Consider the following 22,555-nt stretch of genomic DNA (forward strand, 5'->3'; position numbering starts at 1 on the left):
GACACTTCATAGCCCCTGGGGTGCTTTATTTAATGTACAAGATTCCCCGTGAGTTTGTGACGACGCCTGGCCTCTGCAGCCTCCTCCCGCTCTGACAAAGTTTGCAAGCAAGTGAATGGCCAAGGCGGTCAACGACAATCCAAAATGTGATTGCTCCCAGGGAAAAAAAATCCTCTTTGATCAGGCACGCTCTCTCTTGCCAAGAACCACCACTCTAGGTGTTTATGTCAGCCAGGTTTTAGTGGGGCTGCAACCTTGTCCGTATTAATTTCATCAGCCCCAGCTGCCCTCGAAGTTGCCAACACAATTTTTCTGGCCAATGCCAAAGTCTTAGGGAGGGCGGCAGGGATGATCGTGTACCCGATCCAAAGAGCCTCGCATGTGATGGGAGCCAAAATGCTGCAGCCACACAGGAGGCTGTGAGAGTCCAGTGATGGGTAGAAAACTCCTCCTGGTGACAGATGGCTTGAAATCTCCCGTAAGCAGGCTAACCAAGCAGCTCTTTTGCCTTTGCTGCCAACAGCTTCTCCATTTCGGCTACTGTGTCCTCTGCCATTTGCTGGATCTGCAGGGGGAGAAAAGTGTGTGAATGCAGGCAACTTTTTTTAAAAGAAAAATAATAACATTACAGACATCCAAGAAAGCTGAATGTTGGTAAGTTCAAGACAGATGAAAGTAAGGGCTCAGCTGCAAATAAAACATTTTGACTGTGTTGTAAAGTGCAACACACAAATGGGAAACTAGATGGCGACAGTGAGCTATGACAAATTCAATATAGTTTTCAAAACTTTTTTTAAAAAAAAAGCATTTTCACAGCGTTTTTATACGTGTGTAGATTTCACCTAAGTGGTTTTTTTTTTAATGTCGCACACAGTTAAAACTATGGAACTCACTCCCACAGGAGCAGTGATGGGCCACCAACTTGGGATGGCTTGAAAAGAGGGCTAGACGAATTCATAGAGGAGAGGTTCTCACAGTAAGGAACAAGCAAGCAGGGTTCAAGTGCAAAAGCAGAACTCTCCCCTCCTGAGTTCTCCCTGACAGGCTGGCTTTTGATGTGGGAGCAGGTCCAGATGTGTTCCAGGGTTAAATATAATAGTAAATAAATAAGTACAGTGGTACCTTGGGATGCGAACGGGATCTGTTCCGGAGCCCCATTCGCATCCTGAATAGAACGTAAGATGCGACGGCGCATCTGCACATGCGCGGGTCGCGTTTTGCTGCTTCCGTGCATGCGCGTGACATCATTTTGACCGTCTGCACATGCACGAACGGCGAAACCCAGAAGTAACGTGCTCCATTACTTCCGGGTCGCCACGGAGTGCAACCCGAAAATACTTATCCTGAAGCATATTTATCCCAAGGTATGACTGTACAGTGGTAACTTGGGTTAAGAACTTAATTCATTTTGGAGGTCCGTTCTTAACCTGAAACACCACTTTAGCTAATGGGGCCTCCTGCTGCCACCGCACGATATCTGTTCTCATCCTGAGGTAAAGTTCTTAACCCAAGGTACTATTTCTGGGTTAGCGGAGTTCATAACCTGAAGTGTCTGTAACCCGAGGTACCACTGTATTAGAAAATGGCCCATCAACTGACTAGTACCTGTTTCTCTATCAACCGGATGGTATCCTCTGATGTGGAGCTTTTGGCCTTCCTTGTCTGGCTGATAGCCTCGGAGCGAACTCTCCGCAGCGACTCCTTCGCTCTGTTTGTCAGCTGCTTTCCCACAGTGACCAGGTTCTCTCTGTGCTCGCGGGTGACCCTAGTCAAACAGTAAGCAAAGGGTGTCTTTGACCTCAGCTGCTCATGCACTCACAACCTCACCACTGGATTTCTGCGATGTATTCCATGTGCAGCTACCCTCGGGGCTTTTCCCACAGACTGCATCTGGTACACAACATGGCGGCTCAGTGGATTGTGGGGGCAAGTCTCATTTCATTTATTTGTTTATTAAATTATCATAGCGCCCTTCATCTTGAGGATCACAGGGTGGTTTGCAATACAAAAACACGTTGGCATGGTAACAAACAGAAACTATAACACCTCCCCACCCACAGTTTTAAAGGCCATAGATTGTTTAACTAACCAAAAGCCTGGGGGAAGAGGAATGTTTCTGCATGGCCCCAACATATGTAACATCCCACAAGCAGGGAGCCACCACAGGAAAGGCCTGTTCTTGTGTTGCCACCCTCCAGAAATTCTCATGCAGGAGGCACACAAAGGACCTCAGATGATAATCACAGGGTCCCAGGTTGGTCCATATGGGGTAAGGCGGTGCTTGAGGCATCGCAGTCCTTGCTTGCAGGATTTGCACTGGCTGACAATTTGCTACTAGGCCAAGTTCACGGTGTTGGTACTAAACATATACGTTCCTATACAGCTCAGGACTGCGTTATCTGAGAGACTGCTTACCCCTTATGCACCTAGGACATCACTGCAGTCTCCTTCAAGTTCCAAAGACCTCAGCAGACAACTCTGCAGTAACTCAGAGCAAGGCTTTTAGTGTGGCTGCCCCTGGCCTGTGGAATCGCGTACCTGTCGCGATGCTACAGGCACCTGCTATGTGCACTTTCAAATCCTCAGCTGAATCGATGGGTCTTTACCATGAGTGTCCTCTTACATCTAGGGTTTTTGTCTTGTTTTGAATGTATTTGTTGGTTCTGTGTTTTAAATCCTTTCAACTATCTTACGTGTAATCTGCTGTGGGATGGTGGTTTAGAAGGCAATTAATAAATTGCAACGATAAGATTAAGTGTAATATAAAAAGGAAATGTCAGGAAAACCACTCTCAATAAATGTGTGGGCTAATTGCAACAAGGCTACTGGAGCAGGGGATTAGAAAGGTTTCTGAATGTGAACGCAGATGCAAATCTGGTTGGCCCTGAAAACGGGGTGGGGGAGAAAGCCTTGAGTGATAGGGAAAATTGGTGCTTAGGAGATAAAGTTTTATGGGAGAGGTGGAGACAAGAACAGGTGAGGATGAGCAAGGTATATCACATGGCAGGTTTCGCGAAGCTGAGGCCCTCCAGATGTTCCCGGCAATCTCTATGCTTCCCTGCGCTTGCTGGGGCTGATGGAAGCTGTAGCCCCAAACACATGGAGGGCACTGGCTGCCTTATTTTATTCATTTAAAGCATAAAATGTATACACCACAAGTTTGTTTTAACAACAACAAAAAACAAACCCAGAGCAGCTTACAAGGAAAATAAAACAATAAAATTCGCAGTAAAAATTCTTTAAAACTTTCAAAACAATGAACTAAAAACTTAAAACACATGACAGCATTCTACATGTCTGGGCAGGCAGGCACTGAAAGGAGCAGAGGCACCTGCCTGGTTTCAATAGGCAGGGAGTTCCACAGTATGTGTGCCACAAGAAAGATATTCAATTTCTTTCAACGACTTTGGGTGGCTGCTCAGCAAGTTCTAGAAAAAAAAGTCCTGGTTACACCCTGCAATTGGGGACAGGAAAGGGGGCAACAGAGGGAGAAGCGTGGCCTTGCGACAAAGGAGGAGATGCGAGAGTAACATTGGAACCTGCCTTCCTTCCTTTCCGCGCCTCCTGGGTCTCTTCCCTCCTCCTGTGTAATTCAAACCAGGGGATGATCTGGGAGTGTGTTAACAATCAGGCTGCTGTGCACCCAGTCGAAATCCTCAGCAATTAGGAGGATAATAGCAGCCTCCTTCAGGATTGCATGGGGGGGGGGGGGAGTTGAGGGGAGGGGAGAACCGGGCAGGGAGAAGAGAAAGGAAGAAGAGAGGAGGAGGAGCTGCAGAAACCAGAGCAGGATCTTATCGGCCAAAGCAAAAATGCTGCTGCTCAGCCACTCTCTGCCATGAGCGCCGCACTAATTTCAGGATGATCTCTCCTGATGTTGCCTGCACCCAGGTGTGGGGAGAGAAGCTGATGGGGGCTCCAGCTGTCCTCAACCCCAACCTCAGGCCATGCTGGCCGGTGCTGAGAATAGCTGGGAGCCCAGGTCCCTCAGCCCTTAGGTGAAACTGCTACGGTGAGCTTCCCTGAAGGCCTTCGCTGCGGAGCCCGAACCCAAAAGCTGGATCTCCTACCACGTGCAGGGAAATGGAAGACCCAAGGCGAGTGGGGAGGTTGCTTTTATTAAGGGTTCTTTGGGGACTTTGGGCTGCATCCCTGCTAAGTTCTACTCAAGTGTCGCCCTTGTAGTAGGAATTATACTATATGCTTTGATAGACAGCCTAAGAGATGTAAAAGAGGGCGTGAAAGGATATTGTTAAGATAGGTGACTCTGCTTACTCAGACCGCATGAAGAATGTGTCAGTTACTCCTGTGCAGGAAAAAACTCAGCCCTGAGCTGACCTGTTCTTCTCACCAAATCCGGCATCCAGCTCTGATGACGCAGGCATGCTTTTGCCCTGAGAAAGGGACATAATTTCTACGTATGTATAAAGCTAAGGCCAGGGGATTCCCCTATGTAAGCCTGTGTAATTTGTAGGGCTGGGGGCTCCACTTTTGTGAGTTCCCCCGGGGCCAAGTAAAGTTGCCTTGAACATCACAATGTAGACCAGTATGAAGAAAGCAGCACGTAAGCGGCACACAAAACACTACCAAACCATTCTACGTTCTAAATCTTATATTAATAATCCAAAAATTGAGAGAACAAGGTACAAGATCTACTGTAGAAGCCACAAACAGAAAACTCATTCAAATTGTGTCCAAAAGCAAGATTCAGTCTTTAAAGTTCCTTTAGCCAGGCTCCTGTAGATATCAACAAAGGTAAGTTTGATCAAACAAAGTGTCGGTGATGTTACGTCACAATGGCATGGTTATTGAAGAAATTAATAAGATTAATGTACTCAAGTTAGCCACGGCCATCAAGTACAATGGTTCTACGCAGAGTAGGACTAACACTGTATGATATGCTTAATCTAATACCCAACATTATCCTGTCTGGTCACCTTCTCCAAGGCCATCAAAGACTACCCTCTTGCTACTATCCATGGGAAATTTGGAGACTGAAATTTGGACCAGAGCCAAGACCCCTCTTGCCCAGCATTCATTTTCCAAAGTGGCCAGCTCCAGCATGGCCCTCCTTTGCTATTTGCCCATTGATTCTTATTTCTGAGGTAGACTGTTCTGCAAACATAGGTTCCACTAAGTCACTTCTTCACACAGCACGTAGTTGAAACTATGAAACTCCCTCCTGTGGCCACCAACCTAGATGACTTTAAATGAGGATTACACAAATTAATGGAGGATAAGACTTAGATGGCTCTGCCTCCATGGCTGAAGAACTTTGAGAACAGGAGGCTGAGCTAGGTGGACCTGCTTTGGTCTGATCCAGCAGGGCTATTCTAAGGTCCTTAGTTACTATGCCCATGAATCAAATCTAATCCTTTAAAAAGACTGCTTTTAGGACTCTGTAAGATTTCATCTGAAAATAGCACCCATTGCACTGTTCATTGTGCTATGCTATTGAACAGAACCTAAGTTAAATTACATTGATGATACTGAAATTATTAAGTGTGTTTCAGAGGGCAGTTTTCTTTTCAGTCTGGAAGTTACTGCCAATCACCATTCTTTGATGCTGTTCTAGTTATGTTGTATGCAGCCCAGGGCTCCAATGTGGAAGGAGTAGTGATACAGAAACCAAATAAATACATAAACAACCAGCCTTTATGGGCAAGTTTTTGGTGAAACTTATGGGACGCGGGTGGCGCTGTAGGTTAAACAACAGAGCCTTGTGCTTGCCGATCAGAAGGTCGGCAGTTTGAATCTCCACAACGGGGTGAGCTCCCGTTGCTCAGTCCCTGCTCCTGCCCACCTAGCAGTTCGAAAGCACGTCAAAGTGCAAGTAGATAAATAGGTACCGCTCCGGCGGGAAGGTAAATGGCGTTTCCATGTGCAGCTCTGGTTCACCAGAAGCGGCTTAGTCATGCTGGCCACATGATCCGGAAACTGTACGCCGGCTCCCTCAGCCAATAAAGCGAGATGAGCACCACAACCCCACAGTCGGCCACGACTGGACCTAATGGTCAGGGGTCCCTTTACCTTTACTTTTAGTGAAACAAGGTGATGGAGTGGGTGGGGAGGAAGAGCATCTCTCCATCATACATTTTCAAACCTATTCACTGCCTGCATTGGTCAGTTCAGAAGCGAAGCCAGCTCGGTGGGCACCAGCTGTACAAGGAACTGGGAAAGGACCGCACTGTGTCCTGGACAACAAAGCAAGAGGCGGACTCCCTTGAGGAAGGGGATTCACAGAGACCACCTTGCCCAAAGGCATGCTGAAATCTGGAGCTGGCACCAATCTCCTTGTCTGGGTGCCGCTGCTGAGAAAGGCCTCTCTCCAATCGCTTGGGCTGCAAGTGGTAGTGTGAGGAACCCAGAGAACCTCAACACAGAGGGAGGTTTACATGATAGAAAACACTCCTTCAGCTAATCCCCTCAACTCCATAAAAGAAATCCAGGGTGCAAAGCTAGGGTTGCCCAGGAAAGCCAGCCAGCGCTATCGCATTCCCCCACTGGGGTCGCCAAATCAAGAGAGACGGCTGTTGTGGTTGCTTACATAGGAACAGGCACGCGAATGATCAGGCCATCTGCTTCCGGGTTCAGGTTCATTCCGCTCTCTCGGATCGCCTTGATAGCTGCAGCTGCGCTCTGCAAAAAACAAAAATGAAAAAACCACCCTGAGATAAAAAAGGCGGAGGGAATTAGCAAATAATTATTACCAAATGCCGGAGCTCTCCATCAATGGAAGCAATCCATCTTGACAGAACATGGAAACATTTAGTTCGCTTACCAGCAAAACCAGGAAGTTACAACAGCGCAAGCCCCTTTGATCAAAACTGGATTGCAAACTGCAGCCCCTCCCTCATCCCCAGTATTGAGGTATCAGTGAAGTGGCTGTGGGGGAAGGGCAAGGAGGGGGGGGGGGTCAGCAGCTAAGGAAGGGAGGAAGAAAACCAAAAGTGGAAAACTAAAACCATTTTGATGGTTTGAGGCAATACAGATTTATTTTTTTAGGTGAATTCCCAAGGGGATGCTGGTGGAAGGAGACTCTGGACTTTGCAAGACATAGGCCAAAAGCAGATGAAAGATTCCAGGGTCTGACTCTGCGTGCCAAAGATCTCATGCAGCAGGAGCTTAGAGGCAAGAGTTAAATCATTTTAACTCGTTCCACATTGCAACCATAGGCAAGTGTGAAAATAACGGGGATTAGCGCAAGGCCTGTTTTTCACAGCTGTGGATTTTCAGGCAGGATCTGAAAGCTGCCAGCCCCATCTGTAGCCAGAGCTGGGAGGCAGGCAGGGATGAGACAAGGCACACAGCCCCTTTGACAGGCAATGTGGAGGGGGCGGCTTTGGCGTTTCAGGGGACTATTTTTAAAATACGTGCACACACACTGTGCTGCGCCCAGGCAGTCTACATACTGAACTTCAAAATCTGTATTCTACACCCTGCATAATTTGTGCAAAAGGAAGAAACCTGTCTAAATTATTATCCTCCCCCCCCCGCACCACAACTTTTATTTGTTTTCATTTATTTTTACAAGCAACAGTCAATATCGAACAGAAATCCACCACCAGGGCTGGGTGATATCTGGTTTTCAACACTGTATTATATCACCAGCTAAACATCATAATATACTGATAGCTCCATTCTTATTTCAGACATCATGATCTATGTAGAGGCAGTGGCTGGCTTCATGGTTTTTCCTGTATGGTGATTTTTGCACAGCAAACACACACACACGATTTGCAATATATTGCCAGGTCAAAAATTATGAAACCGATTTAACAATATGGACTTCAAACAGGTTTTGGATGCTATATTGATATATTTCCCAACCCCACCCACTACCAGAAGCACCTATAGTCTATTTAATTACCTTGAACTTCTGAGCCATTTCAGTTTTTAAACAAAGGTATAATCCCACAAGTTGCCAAAGGACTGTGACTGTTCTATTGATGTTGCGAATGTAATAAAATGATGCCAGGTTGATTGAAAAGCAGTGGGGTTTTTTGTCTTTTCTACTCCCTCAGACACAGGTTGTCAGTTTGTTCATTCTCTTTTAAAAAAGCAACCCACCTCTTCTGCCTGCATAATTTATTCTGGTATCGTTAGTCAAGGGAAAAGCAAACATCATGAAGAGCACTGAAGTCAAACCTAGTCGCTGGAAATCCTGTTCACCCCATATAACTCCACAGTTTTGCAGTAACCACCTAGACATCTGAAGCTGCCTTAAGGTAAACTAAAAGGGACCCCTGACTGTTAGGTCCAGTCGTGGCCAACTCTGGGGTTGCGGCGCTCATCTCGCTTTATTGGCCGAGGGAGCTGGCGTACAGCTTCCGGGTCATGTGGCCAGCAGGACTAAGCCGCTTCTGGCAAACCAGAGCAGCACACGGAAACGCCGTTTACCTTCCCGCCGGAGCGGTACCTATTTATCTACTTGCACTTTGACGTGCTTTCAAACTGCTAGGTGGGCAGGAGCAGGGACAGAGCAACGGGAGCTCACCCCGCTGCGGGGATTCGAACTGCTGACCTTCTGATTGTCAAGCCCTAGGCTCTGTGGTTTAACCCACAGCGCTACCCGCGTCCCTGAAGCTGCCTTATGTGGGGTCAAATTGTAGCTCCATCTAGCCCTCTCCTCCAGTCTTTTCCAGCGAGTCTTTGGACTACAACTTGCATCAGCCCCTGCCAGCATTACTCACTCTTGGAGGAAAAACAGACAAAAAGACAAAAGAAGGGGTGATGGGAAGAAATAGGGTCCCTGCTGAATCCACAGCATGCTTTAGGGTCATGGAGGATGGGGGCCTTGACTCCTGCACTGCAGGGGCTGGACTAGATCGACTTTTGGGTCCCTTCCAACTCTACAAGCCTATGGTTCTCTGACCCTTGGGAACAGGAAAGCTTGCAAAATTACAGAGATACTCCAATGCTGACAAGGCAGTTCACGTGTTTTTCATTGTTGTCAAAGCATGGCACCAAAAGAAGGCTCTGCCCACAAGGAGCTTACAACTCTAAATGTCAACAGTGTGGGAAAGGCAAGATGAATAATATCAGCTGCGATGGCCGTTAAGTCTTCATTTCAGCTAAGGGTGAGAACATAGGAAGCTGCCTTATGCTGAATCAGGCCATGGGTCCATCTAACTCAGTACTGTCTACACTGACTGGCAGCAATGGCTCTTCTGGACTTCAGGCAAGGAACTCTCCCAGTCCTACCTGGGTATGCTGGGATTGTTCCTGGCCCCTTCAGCTCCTGGGGTCACCTGGTGAATTCACAGCTACCTTAGTTTAGTCTCCTTTCTGGCTCATGCAGTTCTTAATCACTCCAAGCGCCAACCATGCAGAAGTCCATCAAGGGTTGTCCACGTACCTCTGGAAAGCTGCTCATGTTGACAAGGATGAGTTGCGGGGATTTCAGGGAGATCTGCCCAAGCTGGCTTAAGGGAAACTTCCCATCCTTGGTCGCAACAGTGACGTGGTCCAGAGCCCCTGGAACAAGAGGGACATTGACGCCAAAGCCATGTCAGCATCTGGGTGCTGGTGGAAGCAAAGACAGCGTGGAAACAGCCCAAACGTCATGCAGTTCCATGCTTGGGGTGGTCAACCTTTTCCATTGCAAGGGCTATGCGATGTGAATGGGTGGGTGGAGAGACAGGCAAAAGGGAGCAGGGAAATTATTTGACTCCTCCCTTTGAACAGCAGGCTGCATTCCCACAATGTGAAAGTCAGGGGGTTTGTACTCTTACACGTACATATACATATACATATACATATACATATACATATACATATACATACACGTCCACCCAGGGAAGCAGGAGGCATCATCACAGTTCTGTCTCCAAAGCTGGAGGTCTCCTGGACTAAGCTATCTAAAGGCCAACACACACAATGTTTCTATGGCCTTTTCAGTGTTTTGCTGCATGGCTTTATGCTTTTGCTGCTGTAAATGGCTTTGATGATTTTTAAACGATAGAGCAGTATGCAAATATATTTATAAATAAGCCAACAGTAGCAGAACAGCAGAACAGTGTGATGAAGGCAACCAAAGCCCAACACTTGTCCAAAAAAGGTCCCCACCCCTGAACTGAGGAGGGGGTTGTTCCGATGGAGACAGTGTTTTCTGACTAGCTACTTTCTACACTCCAATGTCCGACTACCAGCTCCTTCTCATTTTATTCCATTTTTATATGCGAGGTAGGCTGCTGTTCTTCCCTACCTTGCTAAAAGAGACCAGCGGCTAAGTAACTAATTTACACGAATGCCAACGTTTTAACCAATTAACCACTCTAAAATGTTAAGTGGATCTAAGGGACGTGTACAACTAAAGTCTTTTCAGAGCAGCCCCACTGAAACAAATGGACGAAAGTAAAGCCATGCAGCTTGACGTCACTGGATCCACACTGTGTACGACTAATGCTAGATAGAACCCCGCCTGCTGAATGACCGGTTATTCACTTTTTATAAAGACAAATGGTCAGGCAGCCAACAGCTCTTTTCACTAGCAACAGCCCAACTTCTTTTTAGGCAGGGCCCCACACCAGAATGACAACTCAATATTGCAATTTCAGACACTTCCCTTCTGGCCCTTTGTTAATCTGCTTTTTTGATTCTTGCTCCAGAATGCTTCCAGCCAGACAAACTTAAGTAAGGAAGGACGGACAGGGTGTGTATATTTATAAATATGAAGTATATTTATTTACTTCATTTATATACCCCCCTTTTCCCCCAAAGGACCTCAAAGTGGCTTACATGGTGCTCCCCTCCTCATTTAATTCCCACAACAACACTGTGAGGTAAGCTATGCCAAGAAGCAGTGACTGGCACAAAGTCACTCACAGCCAAGTGAGAGGATTTGAACCCTTGTCTCTCCCAGGTTCTAGTCTGAAACTCTAACCACTGCACCACCACTGGTTCTCTGGAAATGTTTAAATGGAAATGCTTGAACAGAAAAACCAAAACATTAAACTGAGCAGGAAGAGCTACTGTTCAAGAAGATTCACGTTGACACAGCCAAAGCAGGATGTGTGACTGCGCAGGTGTGCCAATTTTTGTGGCAGCTTGTCCAACATTTTACAGTACAATGCTAATGTCTACTCAGAATCAATTCTCCTTGTATTTAGTGCAGGGGTCGGCAACCTAAGGCCCATGGGCCACAAGCAGCCCATGGGGGTTGTTTAACTAGCCCATGGACCCCTGCCGCCCGCTCGGTCGGCTCCCTTGCGCTGCGCTAAACCGGCGCAGAGCAGAGTGGGGACCGCCTTCCGTGATGCTGGCCAGCTTCCTGCAGCCAATGGGAAGCTGCGCACGCCTCTTCAGCGCCTGAAATAGCTTTTGCACATGTGTGCATGCACACACAGTGTCTGTGGGGCAGCCCACTGCAGCGTCTGCAGGACTGTGAACCAGCCCAAGCCACAAAAACTTTGCTGACCCGATTTAGTGGGACTTGCACTCATGTGAATGTGCACTGGACTGCACACTTTGCCCAAGTCTTGTGCTTGCACTCAACTGCTGTCACTAATTTTTTTGTATGATTCAGCCAAGCTCTTCTTATGAAATGGCAACTCCATCAAATCAGTGAGGCGAGGACTGCTCTCGCGGCCTGCAAACATTGGTGCTTACCAATATAAGTTCGTAGGAAGGGGAATGCCCTTCCTTCACTACAAAAGAACCCCGTTTTAAGCCAAAGGTGCCAGCCCGTCAAGATAAGTCTGGTCCTCCCCACATCTTGAGGGCAATTTCCAAGAGGCTAATTTAGTGGCAATTGCCCCTTTCCTGCCACGCTGGTAGCTGACAATTCTCCTCGTCATCACATCTGCAAATGGTTCGCTTAGATGCTTCTGACATCTCCCACTCTGCAATGACTGCCAGCAGGAAGCTATTAGCAGGAAGGGATGCCTCCTGGTCAAGCTCAGGGCAAGCAAAGCACTTTTGTTAAGAATCGCAAGGCAGCCATCAATTATTGTGTCTGGAGAAGAGCTCTGGAGATGTTGGGATGGCAATGTGGGGAAGCTGGGGGCTGCTGCTTCAGAGCAGGTGCTGCAAACCTGCTGGAGTGACTTACCTGGCGAGGTGCGGATGCTTAAGTTTTTGTTGAAATCCTCCTGCAGGGTTTTGACCACAGAACGCATTTTCTCATTCACCTCATCCAAGCCAATGATCTCCTCAACAAGAGAGGTGTTGATGTTCACACGTGTCCCGCCTTTCCCTTTAGCTGGAGAAGCACAAGCAAGGCTGTTTATTTATTCAGAGAAGTGGTTCTCAAACTTTTTTCCTCTGGGCCACACTTTCAGAATGAAAATCTGCTTGCAACACACTGAATTTTATATTGGTAAGAAATGCAATGGAAAACAAGAAGAAACAATTCCTAGCAGTGCTTGAGTTATAACATAGAACACAACTATTTTATAATATGATCGTGGGACCTCCAAGAAGTATAAAACAATGCAGCTACATAAGAACATAAACCATTCCCAAAATATAAATAAGCCTCTTGCATATGTATCTTAAGTGTGTATACAAACTCACAGTGAGGTGTAACTTGGCTTTTGCCGGCTAATCTCATTTATATTAGACAAAGACCAAACAAAATATTGTCTTCTCATCAATACAAAGAAGCCTTTCTTTTTTCTAACCTTTCATACAGTGGTACCTCGGGTTACATACGCTTCAGGTTACAGACTCCGCTAACCCAGAAATAATACCTCGGGTTAATAACTTTGCTTCGCTTCAGGATGAGAACAGAAATCGTGCTCCGGCGGCGCGGCAGCAGCAGGAGGTCCCATTAGCTAAAGTGGTACCTCAGGTTAAGAACAGTTTCAGGTTAAGAATGGACCTCCAGAATGAATTAAGTACTTAACCCGAGGTACCACTTTATTTGTCAGCGTTGAAAATCCCTGTTCACAACAATATGTCGTGGAGATCTGTAGAATAGCCAAGGCTCTTTAAGAGAGGCATGGATACTGTTTTTGGTTGTATTTCCCCCCATCCCATTTCTGTACTATACTATACAGTGGTACCTCAGGTTAAGTACTTAATTCGTTCTGGAGGTCTGTTCTTAACCTGAAGCACCACTTTAGCTAATGGGGCCTCCTGCTGCCGCCGCACGATTTCTGTTCTTATCCTGAAGCAAAGTTCTTAACCCGAGGTACTATTTCTGGGTTAGCGGAGTCTGTAACCTGAAGCGTATGTAACCCGAGGTACCACTGTACTGTACTGTACTATACTATACTATACTATACTATACTATACTATACTATACTATACTATACTATACTATACTGTGGTACCGCAGGTTAAGTACTTAATTCGTTCCGGAGGTCTGTACTTAACCTGAAACTGTTCTTAACCTGAAGCACCACTTTAGCTAATGGGGCCTCCCACTGCCATTGCACGATTTCTGTTCTGATCCTAAAGCAAAGTTCTTAACCTGAGGTACTATTTCTGGGTTAGCAGAGTCTGTAACATAAAGTGTATGTAACCTGAAGCATATGTAAGCTGAGGTACCACTGTACTATGCTATACTATACTATACTATACTATACCATACCATACCGGAATGTTTAAATGTTTCTTTGATTGTCCTTGAATCTTGCCATCACACTTGCCATCCTCTCCTGCCTTTGAGAACCACTGATTTAGAGTATTTGCAACCAGTTCTTCAGCTAAAGAGGAAGCCCCAAAGTGGCATAAATACCATCAGTTAAAACAAGGCAGTCCCGGCCCCTGCATTCTTACATTCTAAAAAAGATGAAAGGGGCAGGGAAGTGGGTGGGAGGCAGGAATATCAGGCGCCATTTCTTATAAAGAGCAGCTGACAAGAGTTCAGGGGCAGGTGCCCTGTGGAGCTGGGCCTCCAGCAAAGCTGATGAAACGAACCGTCTGCTTCCCATCTCTCCCGCTGAGACAGCCTGACAGAACAGCCAGAGGACACTTGAGGCGGAGGAGGCAGCCCTGGTTAGCCCCTAGATACCCCTGCCCGTACAGGCCAGTCTTGACAGACTCTAGGGTTGTGCGCCCATCTCACTCAAGAGGCCGGGGGCCAGCGCTGTCCGGAGACACTTCCGGGTCACGTGGCCAGCATGACAAGCTGCATCTGGTGAGCCAGAGCCGCACACGGAAACGCCGTTTACCTTCCCGCTAGTAAGTGGTCCCTATTTATCTACTTGAACCTGGAGGTGCTTTCGAACTGCTAGGTTGGCAGGCGCTGGGACCGAGCAACGGGAGCGCACCCCGCCGCGGGGATTCGAACCGCCGACCTTTCGATCGGCAAGCCCTAGGCACTGAGGCTTTTACCCACAGCGCCACCCGCGCCCTACCTGGTTAGCCCCTACTATGATGCAAAAACAGTTTCCTAACGGAAGAGCCAGCAGGAGCATAGCTGTGTTTTTATTCAGCTCCTGTTCGTTTCATTGGCGCTTGTGCAAGCAAACATTCCTGATGCGTAGCAAACCCTGGGTTGCACAGAATTCTTCAGTCAGCATGCGAAAAGAGTGCACTTAAAGGAAGGGTGGAGTATCTGTGTCTCTCTGGGCACTGCTGGAACACCAGTTCCCATCATGTGTGCCAACTGGCTGTGCTGGCTGGGGTACTGGGAGTGGCACCTGGAGAGCCACACACTCTCCACCTCTGGTTCACAAAATACAAGGACTGCCTTGTGAGCTCAGACCAAGCGACCACCTAGCTCAGCTTCCTAACACCGACCAAGCCCTTGCTTGCAAAGTTAGAAAGATGACATACCAAACCTTAAATAGTCATGGTACCATTTCGATCAGCTGTTAAGATTCTTTGTTAACCTCTCTTCATTCTCTAGGGGCATGGCTTCCTCCAATTTATAAAGCTCTAATAACACTAGGCAGTGAGAGATTTTACTTTCTTGGGTTCCATGATCACTGCAGATGGTGACAGCAGCCACGAAATTAAGAGACGCCTGTTTCTTGGGAGAAAGGCGATGGCAAACCTAGACAACATCTTAAAAAGTAGAGACATCACCTTGCCAACAAAGGTCCGTATAGTTAAAGCTATGGTTTTCCCAGTAGTGATGTATGGAAGTGAGAGCTGGACCATAAAGAAGGCTGATTGCCGAAGAATGGATGCTTTTGAATTATGGTGCTGGAGGAGACTCTTGAGAGTCCCATGGACTGCAAGAAGATCAAACCTATGCATTCTTAAGGAAATCAGCCCTGAGTGCTCACTGGAAGGACAGATCCTGAAGCTGAGGCTCCAAGACTTTGGCCACCTCATGAGAAGAGAAGACTCCCTGGAAAAGACCCTGATGTTGGGAAAGATGGAGCGCACAAGGAGAAGGGGATGACAGAGGATGAGATGGTTGGACAGTGTTCTCGAAGCTACTAACTGAATTTGACCAAACTGCGGGAGGCAGTGGAAGACAGGAGTGCCTGGCGTGCTCTGGTCCAGGGGGTCACCAAGAGTTGGACACGACTAAACGAGTAAACAACAACAACAATAACACTAGAATATGGCAATCTATTATACCCAAAAATGCCATGGGAAATGGACCTAGAAGTGCAAATTCCAGTGAAAACTGGATGGCTGTTGAAATCAGTTCCTGCAAAAATCAGGGAATCCTCATTAAAACTCCTGCATAAGTGACGCGACAATGATGTGGCTATCCTGAAAATCTAAGGAAGTCAGTCAAGGATGCGCTTTCAAAGGTACATATTTCCATATGTGGTGGTATAGTGATATCATCAAACCTTTCTGGAGCGCTGTCTTCAAAGAAATAAGCTTGATATATAGCAAAACAGCTGAAATGTCTCCTGCATTAGCACGACTTGGGCTTACAATCCCACCCTAATGATGACCTCTTAGCCTTTCTATTGACAGCTGTCTATATGGAGGTAGCCAGATGTTGGAAAACTGGCATTGGGCTTAACATCGATTCTTGGTATACAAGTGTCTGGTCAACAGCACTGGCTGATAAATGACAAAGTCAAGTGGCAAAGGGCAAAAAGAATCCCTATTCCTTTTATAACATATGGAAGATATTTATTGAATACACAAATTGTTCAGACTGTGGCAGGAATCCACCTAACACTTTGGGAAAATGTGGTGTGATCTCTTGGAGTCATCAAATGAAACTTTATTACACAGCATGACAAAAGTCTGTAACTTTATCAGGATATTATTTGTTGTTTACTGTTGTAACAACTGTTTTCTCAAAATGTCTGTTCTTTACCATAAAAGATGAATAAAAACATTATTTACCTGCCTTAGCTATACATTTTTTACAAATTGCACGTGTTTTTCCATGAACATGTCAATATTACAACGTATCTGTTTTTTAATTACGTTTTAAGTCCCTTGGAAACTTCTCTGCAAAAAAGCGACAGGCCTAATAAAAAATAACAATAACTGATCAATCAATAACACGGCTGCTTCAATCTTGCCACCACTCCCATTGAGTAGGGAGGAGTGGGACCTCCCACCCACTCTCAAGGCACCAGGATGGGGTGATCAGTAGAAAACGCATAACTGGGGAAAGTTGGGGTCCACAGACTCCCTTTCTCACCTTTGGCTTTCTTGGTGGCGAGGTGCCTGGCCTGCACCATCTGTGGGTGGGCCCAGTTATCCAGGCAGCCATGCAGCAAAAGGCCCCGCAGAGGGGCCTGCAGGGATGGCTTTGCAGTCCCCAAAGTGGAGTAACGCAGTAGGGGAGGCAACTGCCAGAGGCATCTCAGAGGCCCAGCCATGTCGTCCTGTTGAAAGCTGCCTGGAAAGAACCATTAATTCTTAAAAAGGCAAGTAAATAATAGGTGAGGCGGGTTTTCGTTCGGTTACATGGTTGTTTAATGAGTGTGCTGGGCTGGTAGCTTTTCTGTGCTAGATATTTCTGAGTTGTTTGGTGTTTAAAATTGTGTTTTTTCTGCTGGCATTGTACAGATGCCCCAAGATGAACAACTAGGGACCAATCTGTGGGCGAGGTGGGAGCAAGGAACAAGACATAAATAACCTTAACCCCATCTTCCACTGCGACCTATCACCTTCCTACAGCTATATCTCTCCTTCTACCCTTCCAGTAGCGTACCATGGGGGGCCACAGGGTGGTTGCTCCAGGCACAAAATTGCAAGGAGCAGAAAATTTCAACACCTGGTGCTGCCGCAATACAGCTGCATGCTTCCGTCACTGGGCTCCTTTGAAAATGGCTTCTCCAGTGGAATGCGCATGCGTACTCTGCCTGTTTCCCTTCCACCAACTCCCAACTCTGCATGGCTACAGGCGCTGGCAATCCACGCTACGCCACTGCCTCCTTCCCCAAACTCCTCCCATATTATGCAGACAACACAAGTCCACCAACAAAATCTACCACAACCACTTATCCCAGATGGCATCTGACAGAATTGGGAACAGCATTACTCAAGTCCACAGAAGCCACTTGGCCACTGTCACACTAGAGCACACCTATTCCCTGCCATGTCTCACACCCACCAGGGGCCAGCCTTCTGACACTTACAGACTCTCACTCTGAAGGTATCTGAAGACATTTTCATATGAAACAGTTCACACATGCACTTTAGGCACTACACACTATCCTATCTCCTGCAGAATTGGGGCTGAGGTGAATAGAATGGCTCAGCTGCGCCAGGGCTGGACAGGGATAGCCTGCTCACTGGGGCAAGATAGTTTCAGCATAATACACTTGGCCCAACTGCACTGGGTGCCAATTAGTCTCCAGGTCCAATTCAAAGTGCTGGTTTTAGTCTATAAAGCCTTAAATAGCTCAGGACTGCAATACCTCAAGGACCACCTCTCTCCATATGAACCTATCCAGACCCTGCAATCATAACCTGAGGCCCTTCTCCGTGTGCTCCCTCCATGAGAGGTCCAGAGGGTGGAAACACAAGAACAGGCCTTCTCTGCAGTCGCTCCCCATTTGTGGAATGCTCTCCTCAGGGAGACTCGCCTGGCACCTTCATTATACATCTTTAGGCGCCAGGCGAAGGTGTTTCTCTGCAACCAGGCCTTGGACTGATTAACATTCCATATCCTTTTAAATGTGTCTGTGTGTGTGAGAGGGGATTACTGGTTTGTTCTTGTACTTGTTTTTATTACGTACTTTCTGGTTTTATTTTGTATTTTAAGGTATCTTTATACTGTGAGATCTGTGAGATATTGTGAGATGGGCAGTATGCTAATTTAATAAATAATAACATAATAATAATAAGAAGAAGAAGAAGGAGGAGGAGGGGGAGGAGGAGGAATAGTGCCCTTGCGGCTCCAAAAGGGATGAGGTCCTTTGGAGTCACCCCTTCTGTGGTGATCGTGGCAGTGATGGGCTTTTATGACCCTGACATAGCCAGTAGCATAGCTGTCAACCATCCCTTTTTTTGCTGGAAATTCCCTTATTCCAGCGCCGTTTCCCGCTGCTATCCCGGATTGTTAGATATCCCGTAGACTGTCCCTGGGACAGGTGAGGCTGCTGGTCCCTTATACTTGAGGCTGCTGATCCCTTATTTTCAAATCTGAAAGTTGACAGCTATGGCCAGGAGCTATAAGTCAGTCAAGGGTCCCAATCCCAAGGTCCCACCTCCATAGGAGAACCCCAACCCCAACCCCTGCCCTAAACCCCGCCTCCCCAAACAAGACCCGCCCACCAGCCCCGCCCCCAGAGCCTATAAGCCCCGCCCCAACACACCGAAAACAGAAGCCCCGCCCCCTTCCTTAGTCAGCATGCGAGGCCAGCCAAGCCCTGCCCCTTCCCGCAGGCCCCGCCCGCCGCCGGAGCCCGCCCCCGCTTTCGGCGCGTTCCCTTCGGAACGCCGCCCTTTCCCAAGCCTACGCTTCGATCCTCCGCTGCCGCTCCGCCAGCCCGCGAGTCTCCTCCTCGGAGGTGTGGATGGAAGTGAGCACCAGCGCCGGCGCGGGTCGATGACGTCGGGCCCTCCCCCGCCCACTCTCGCGCGCGCCGATGACGTAGACGGAACGTCGTGACGTTTCTCGGCGCGGACCGGTGACGCCGAAGCCGGAGCGCGCGGGGAGCGGAGAGGAAGAGAGTCGCGCTGAGGGGATGCCGGTGAGTGTGACGCCGAGGGGGCCGCGCCCGTCGTGTCAGGGCGTGTCAGCACTCTGCACATGCCCAGAGGGTGACCCTGTCGCTTTTTTTAACTGGCCCTTCCGCTTCAGGCGGCGCGCGGGGCCTCCCTCGTCACCCGCACAACAACCCAGCGAGGTAGGCTAGGCGGACAGCGAGGGAGCTGGGCGGCGGGCGCCTCGCAGAGACACAGGCAGAGACAAACAAAGGAGAAGATAAAGTATATAAAAAAGGAGACACCCGGGAGCCCCCCCCCCGCCCTTGCAGCCCCTCTCAGCTGAAAGACAAGGCTGGGAAGCGGCCTTCTGTTCACCTGGCCAGGCCGCTTCTCAACGCTGCTGGCACTGACTGGCAGCAGCCCTTCGAGTGAGGGAGAGAATGCTTGACTCTTCGCTTTGAGACCAGCCTCCCCGTTTAAAGAGTTCGGCCTATATCTCCCTCTCTTGCTTTTCATTTCCTCAGATGGTCAAACTCCAGCTGTAATCAAGATTAAAAACTTCCTTGGAGGATTTTAAGCAGAAGTTGGATGGCCATCAGTCACATATGATCTAGTTGAGATTCCTGCATTGCAGGGGGTTGGACCAGATGATCCTTAGGGGTCCCTTCCAACTCTACAGGCCACGCAACCGCTGTGATCCATAGTAATCACCTTTGCCCTCCCCCAGTTAGGGCCAGCTCTCCCGTCAGGAAAGGTGAGGTGACTGCCTTGGGTGGCAGGGTCCACAGGAGCAGCAGATCTGACCTCCAGGACACACATCACATGTAGATCTTCATTCCCAATGATGATCTTCACTCCCTACCCCCTGTCCCTGATGTAGAGTTCCAATCCCTCTGACAAGGAGACTGCGGGTGCCAAAATGGCTTGGACCAGCCCTGCCGCTTTTCACATTTCTTTACCCTGGTGTTTCCTGAGGTTGTCTGTTTTTAAATGTAAGCTCCCTTGAAGTTTTTTCTGGGGCTGGCTCCATGTCTGAGGGGGCCTTAGGTGCAAGTGTCCTTTGGCATAATAATAATAATAATAATAATAATAATAATAATTTCTTATTTATGCCCCGCCAATCTGGCTTCCCAGCCACCCTGGGCGGGTTCCAACAAAGTATTAAAATACAGTGGTCTGTTAAACATTAAAAGCTTCCCTGAACAGGGCTGTCTTCAGATGTCTTCTAAAAGTCTGGTAGTTCTTCTCTTTGACATCTGGTGGGAGGGCGTTCCACAGGGCGGGTGCCACTACCGAGAAGGCCCTCTGCCTGGTTCCCTCTAACTTTGCTTCTCGCAATGAGGGAACCGCCAGAAGGCCCTCGGCGCTGGACCTCAGTGTCCGGGCAGAACGATGGGAGTGGAGACGCTCTTTCAGATATACTGGACTGAGGCCATTTATTCCTTGGTTGCCACCCTTTTAATTTCTCACAGTGCTTCAGAGTGACAGCAGGCTACTCGCATTGTGGAAATTTAAAAATGTCACTACATCTAGCTACCTGGTGCTGCTAAGACTGCTTTGTGAAGTGAGTAGGGCAGGAATATGAGGCCCAAGGCTGGCATCCATGTTGGGTCGTGCTAGATCCTGGCAAGCTATGTATGTATTTATTTATTTCATGAAATTTGCATACCACTTGATTGTTTAAAAAACCATCAAAGCGGTTTACAAAAAGAGAAAACAAGAAAATCGTGAAAAATTTACAACCACAATTCAAAACATACCAAAGTTAAAATACTTAAATAGATTAAAATTACCTAGAGCTAGAAGCCCTGACAACAAGGATGGCAGGTGCTGTTGCCAGTTCTGGTTTTGCCTGCTGCTATATAAATTTAAGGCCTTTCATTCTCCACCTTTTCAGTCTCTGACAATTTCCAGGGTGGCTTACAAAACAATTCTTAAAGGAGAACTGTGCATAGTTAACAAATACAGTGGTACCTCGGGTTACATACGCTTCAGGTTACAGACTCCACTAACCCAGAAATAGTACCTCGGGTTAAGAACTTTGCTTCAGGATGAGAACAGAAATCGTGCTCTGGCAGCGCGGTGGCAGTAGGAGGCCCCATTAGCTAAAGTGGTGCTTCAGGTTAAGAACAGTTTCAGGTTAAGAATGGACCTCCGGAACGAATTAAGCACTTAACCCGAGGTACCACTGTAATAATAATGAATAACAGAAGAGCACAGATAAAATCAATGTGGTCTCCCCAATCTAACAATGCAAGTAACAGATATACTTAAGTAAAGGATTCACCTGATGCTAAACAGACATTTCTTTCTTTATTTGAGTTTTTGATTATTTAAAAAATAATATGTTATGGAGCATTAGACCGCAGCAGCAGGCAAGCTGCTCCGGGGGGGGGGGGCGTTTCACAGATGGCTCCTCACAACTAAGAAGACCCTTCTCTGGTTGGTTGGTTGGTTGGTTGGTGCCTGTTGCACCTCTATAGAGAGAGGCACCCACTGATGGGACTCAAGGACAACCTGGGCATTTGGGTAGATTTGTGGGCGTAGGCAATAATTTTTATTTTATTTTAAATAAATTTTATTACTGAAACCTAAGAAAGAAAACAACACTAGCAAGTCATAACACAAAGGAAAGGAAAACAAATAGATAATCCTTTTCAGTGAAATCTTCTACGTGTCTACTTAGAAAAATGTCCTGGTAAACTGAATGGCTCTTACTCCCAGGTTAAGTGTGGATAGGAGTGTTTAGCCTTTGTTACCTGGATGAAAACTACAGGTGCCTTTAAAGTAGGAATGAGCAACCTGTGGCTCTCCAGATGTTTCTTTTTTGACTGCTGATCCCGTCAGCTCTGGTAGCAATGATGGCAATTGCAGTTCAATGACATCAGGAGGGCTTTACGCAGGCTTTAAAGATCAGCATACCAGCACTGTGTACAATAACAGTCTGCTGTATCATCATAACTGTCACCAACATCATTATCCCCAAATTGCTGGTACTAGGAAGTGGTGGTGCTATGGTTTAGAGCAGGGTTTCCCAAACTTGGGTCCAGCTGTTTTTGGGCTACAACCCCTATCACCCCTAGCTAGCAGTACAAGTGGTCAGGGATGATGAGAATTGTAGTTCAAAAACATATGGAGACCCAAGTTTGCAGTGATGTTTCCCGGGGCTAGACCTTTGCATAGGGAGCAGATTCAGAAGTGAAACTCTAAATATCAGCAAGAGATCATAATTGAGAAGGTTTTTCTCATAATTCTGATAATCTTGCTGGGCGTACAACCTCTTCCTTTTTCAATTTCACCCCACCAAACACACTCTCCTCGTTGTCTCTCCACCTCCCCAGGTGCGGATGGCGACCGCAGTGCCTCCCACGCAGAGCCTGCGCTTGGAGAATGCATCTATCCTGTCCGAAGGGGCCCTGCAGGATGGACATCGCTTGTGGATTGGAAACCTCGACCCCAAAATTACAGAGTGAGTGAGGGGCAAGGAAGGGAGGGGCTTGGGATTTAGCTCTTGAGTGGCAGGAAAGGAAGGGGGTTCTCAAAAAAGAAAAAAAGAAAAGAAAAAGAAAACACACCA

General features: G+C 47.5%; 2 protein-coding genes across 4 annotated transcripts in view; one reads left to right on the forward strand and one right to left on the reverse strand.

The window, feature by feature from the left end:
* On the reverse strand, nucleotides 1–19,098 carry MRRF (mitochondrial ribosome recycling factor). 2 transcript variants are annotated; one of them, XM_028714882.2, is made up of 7 exons: nucleotides 18,789–19,098; nucleotides 16,520–16,720; nucleotides 12,053–12,202; nucleotides 9,359–9,477; nucleotides 6,548–6,639; nucleotides 1,606–1,765; nucleotides 1–565 (listed from the first exon to the last, which is right to left on the reverse strand). In XM_028714882.2, the coding sequence occupies exons 1-7, from the start codon at nucleotides 19,081–19,083 to the stop codon at nucleotides 488–490; spliced, it is 1,095 nt and encodes a 364-aa protein (XP_028570715.2). In that variant the 5' UTR covers nucleotides 19,084–19,098; the 3' UTR covers nucleotides 1–487. The 2 variants fall into 2 exon arrangements, with proteins under 2 accessions (XP_028570715.2, XP_028570714.2); XM_028714881.2 differs by having other exon boundaries at nucleotides 16,520–16,716; nucleotides 18,789–18,881.
* Nucleotides 18,893–22,555, forward strand: part of RBM18 (RNA binding motif protein 18) — a 15,987-nt gene continuing 12,324 nt past the window's right edge. The window contains exons 1-2 of one of the 2 annotated variants that reach the window (XM_028714878.2): nucleotides 18,893–19,022; nucleotides 22,320–22,447. In XM_028714878.2, coding sequence (XP_028570711.2) covers nucleotides 19,017–19,022; nucleotides 22,320–22,447 — 134 coding nt within the window. In that variant the 5' untranslated portion in view covers nucleotides 18,893–19,016. Of the gene's footprint in view, nucleotides 19,023–19,083; nucleotides 19,179–22,319; nucleotides 22,448–22,555 lie in introns of those variants that run through there. The other variant, XM_028714879.2, reaches the window with a different exon arrangement.

Source organism: Podarcis muralis, chromosome Z, assembly GCF_964188315.1.
Source record: "Podarcis muralis chromosome Z, rPodMur119.hap1.1, whole genome shotgun sequence".
Lineage (NCBI taxonomy): Eukaryota > Metazoa > Chordata > Lepidosauria > Squamata > Lacertidae > Podarcis > Podarcis muralis.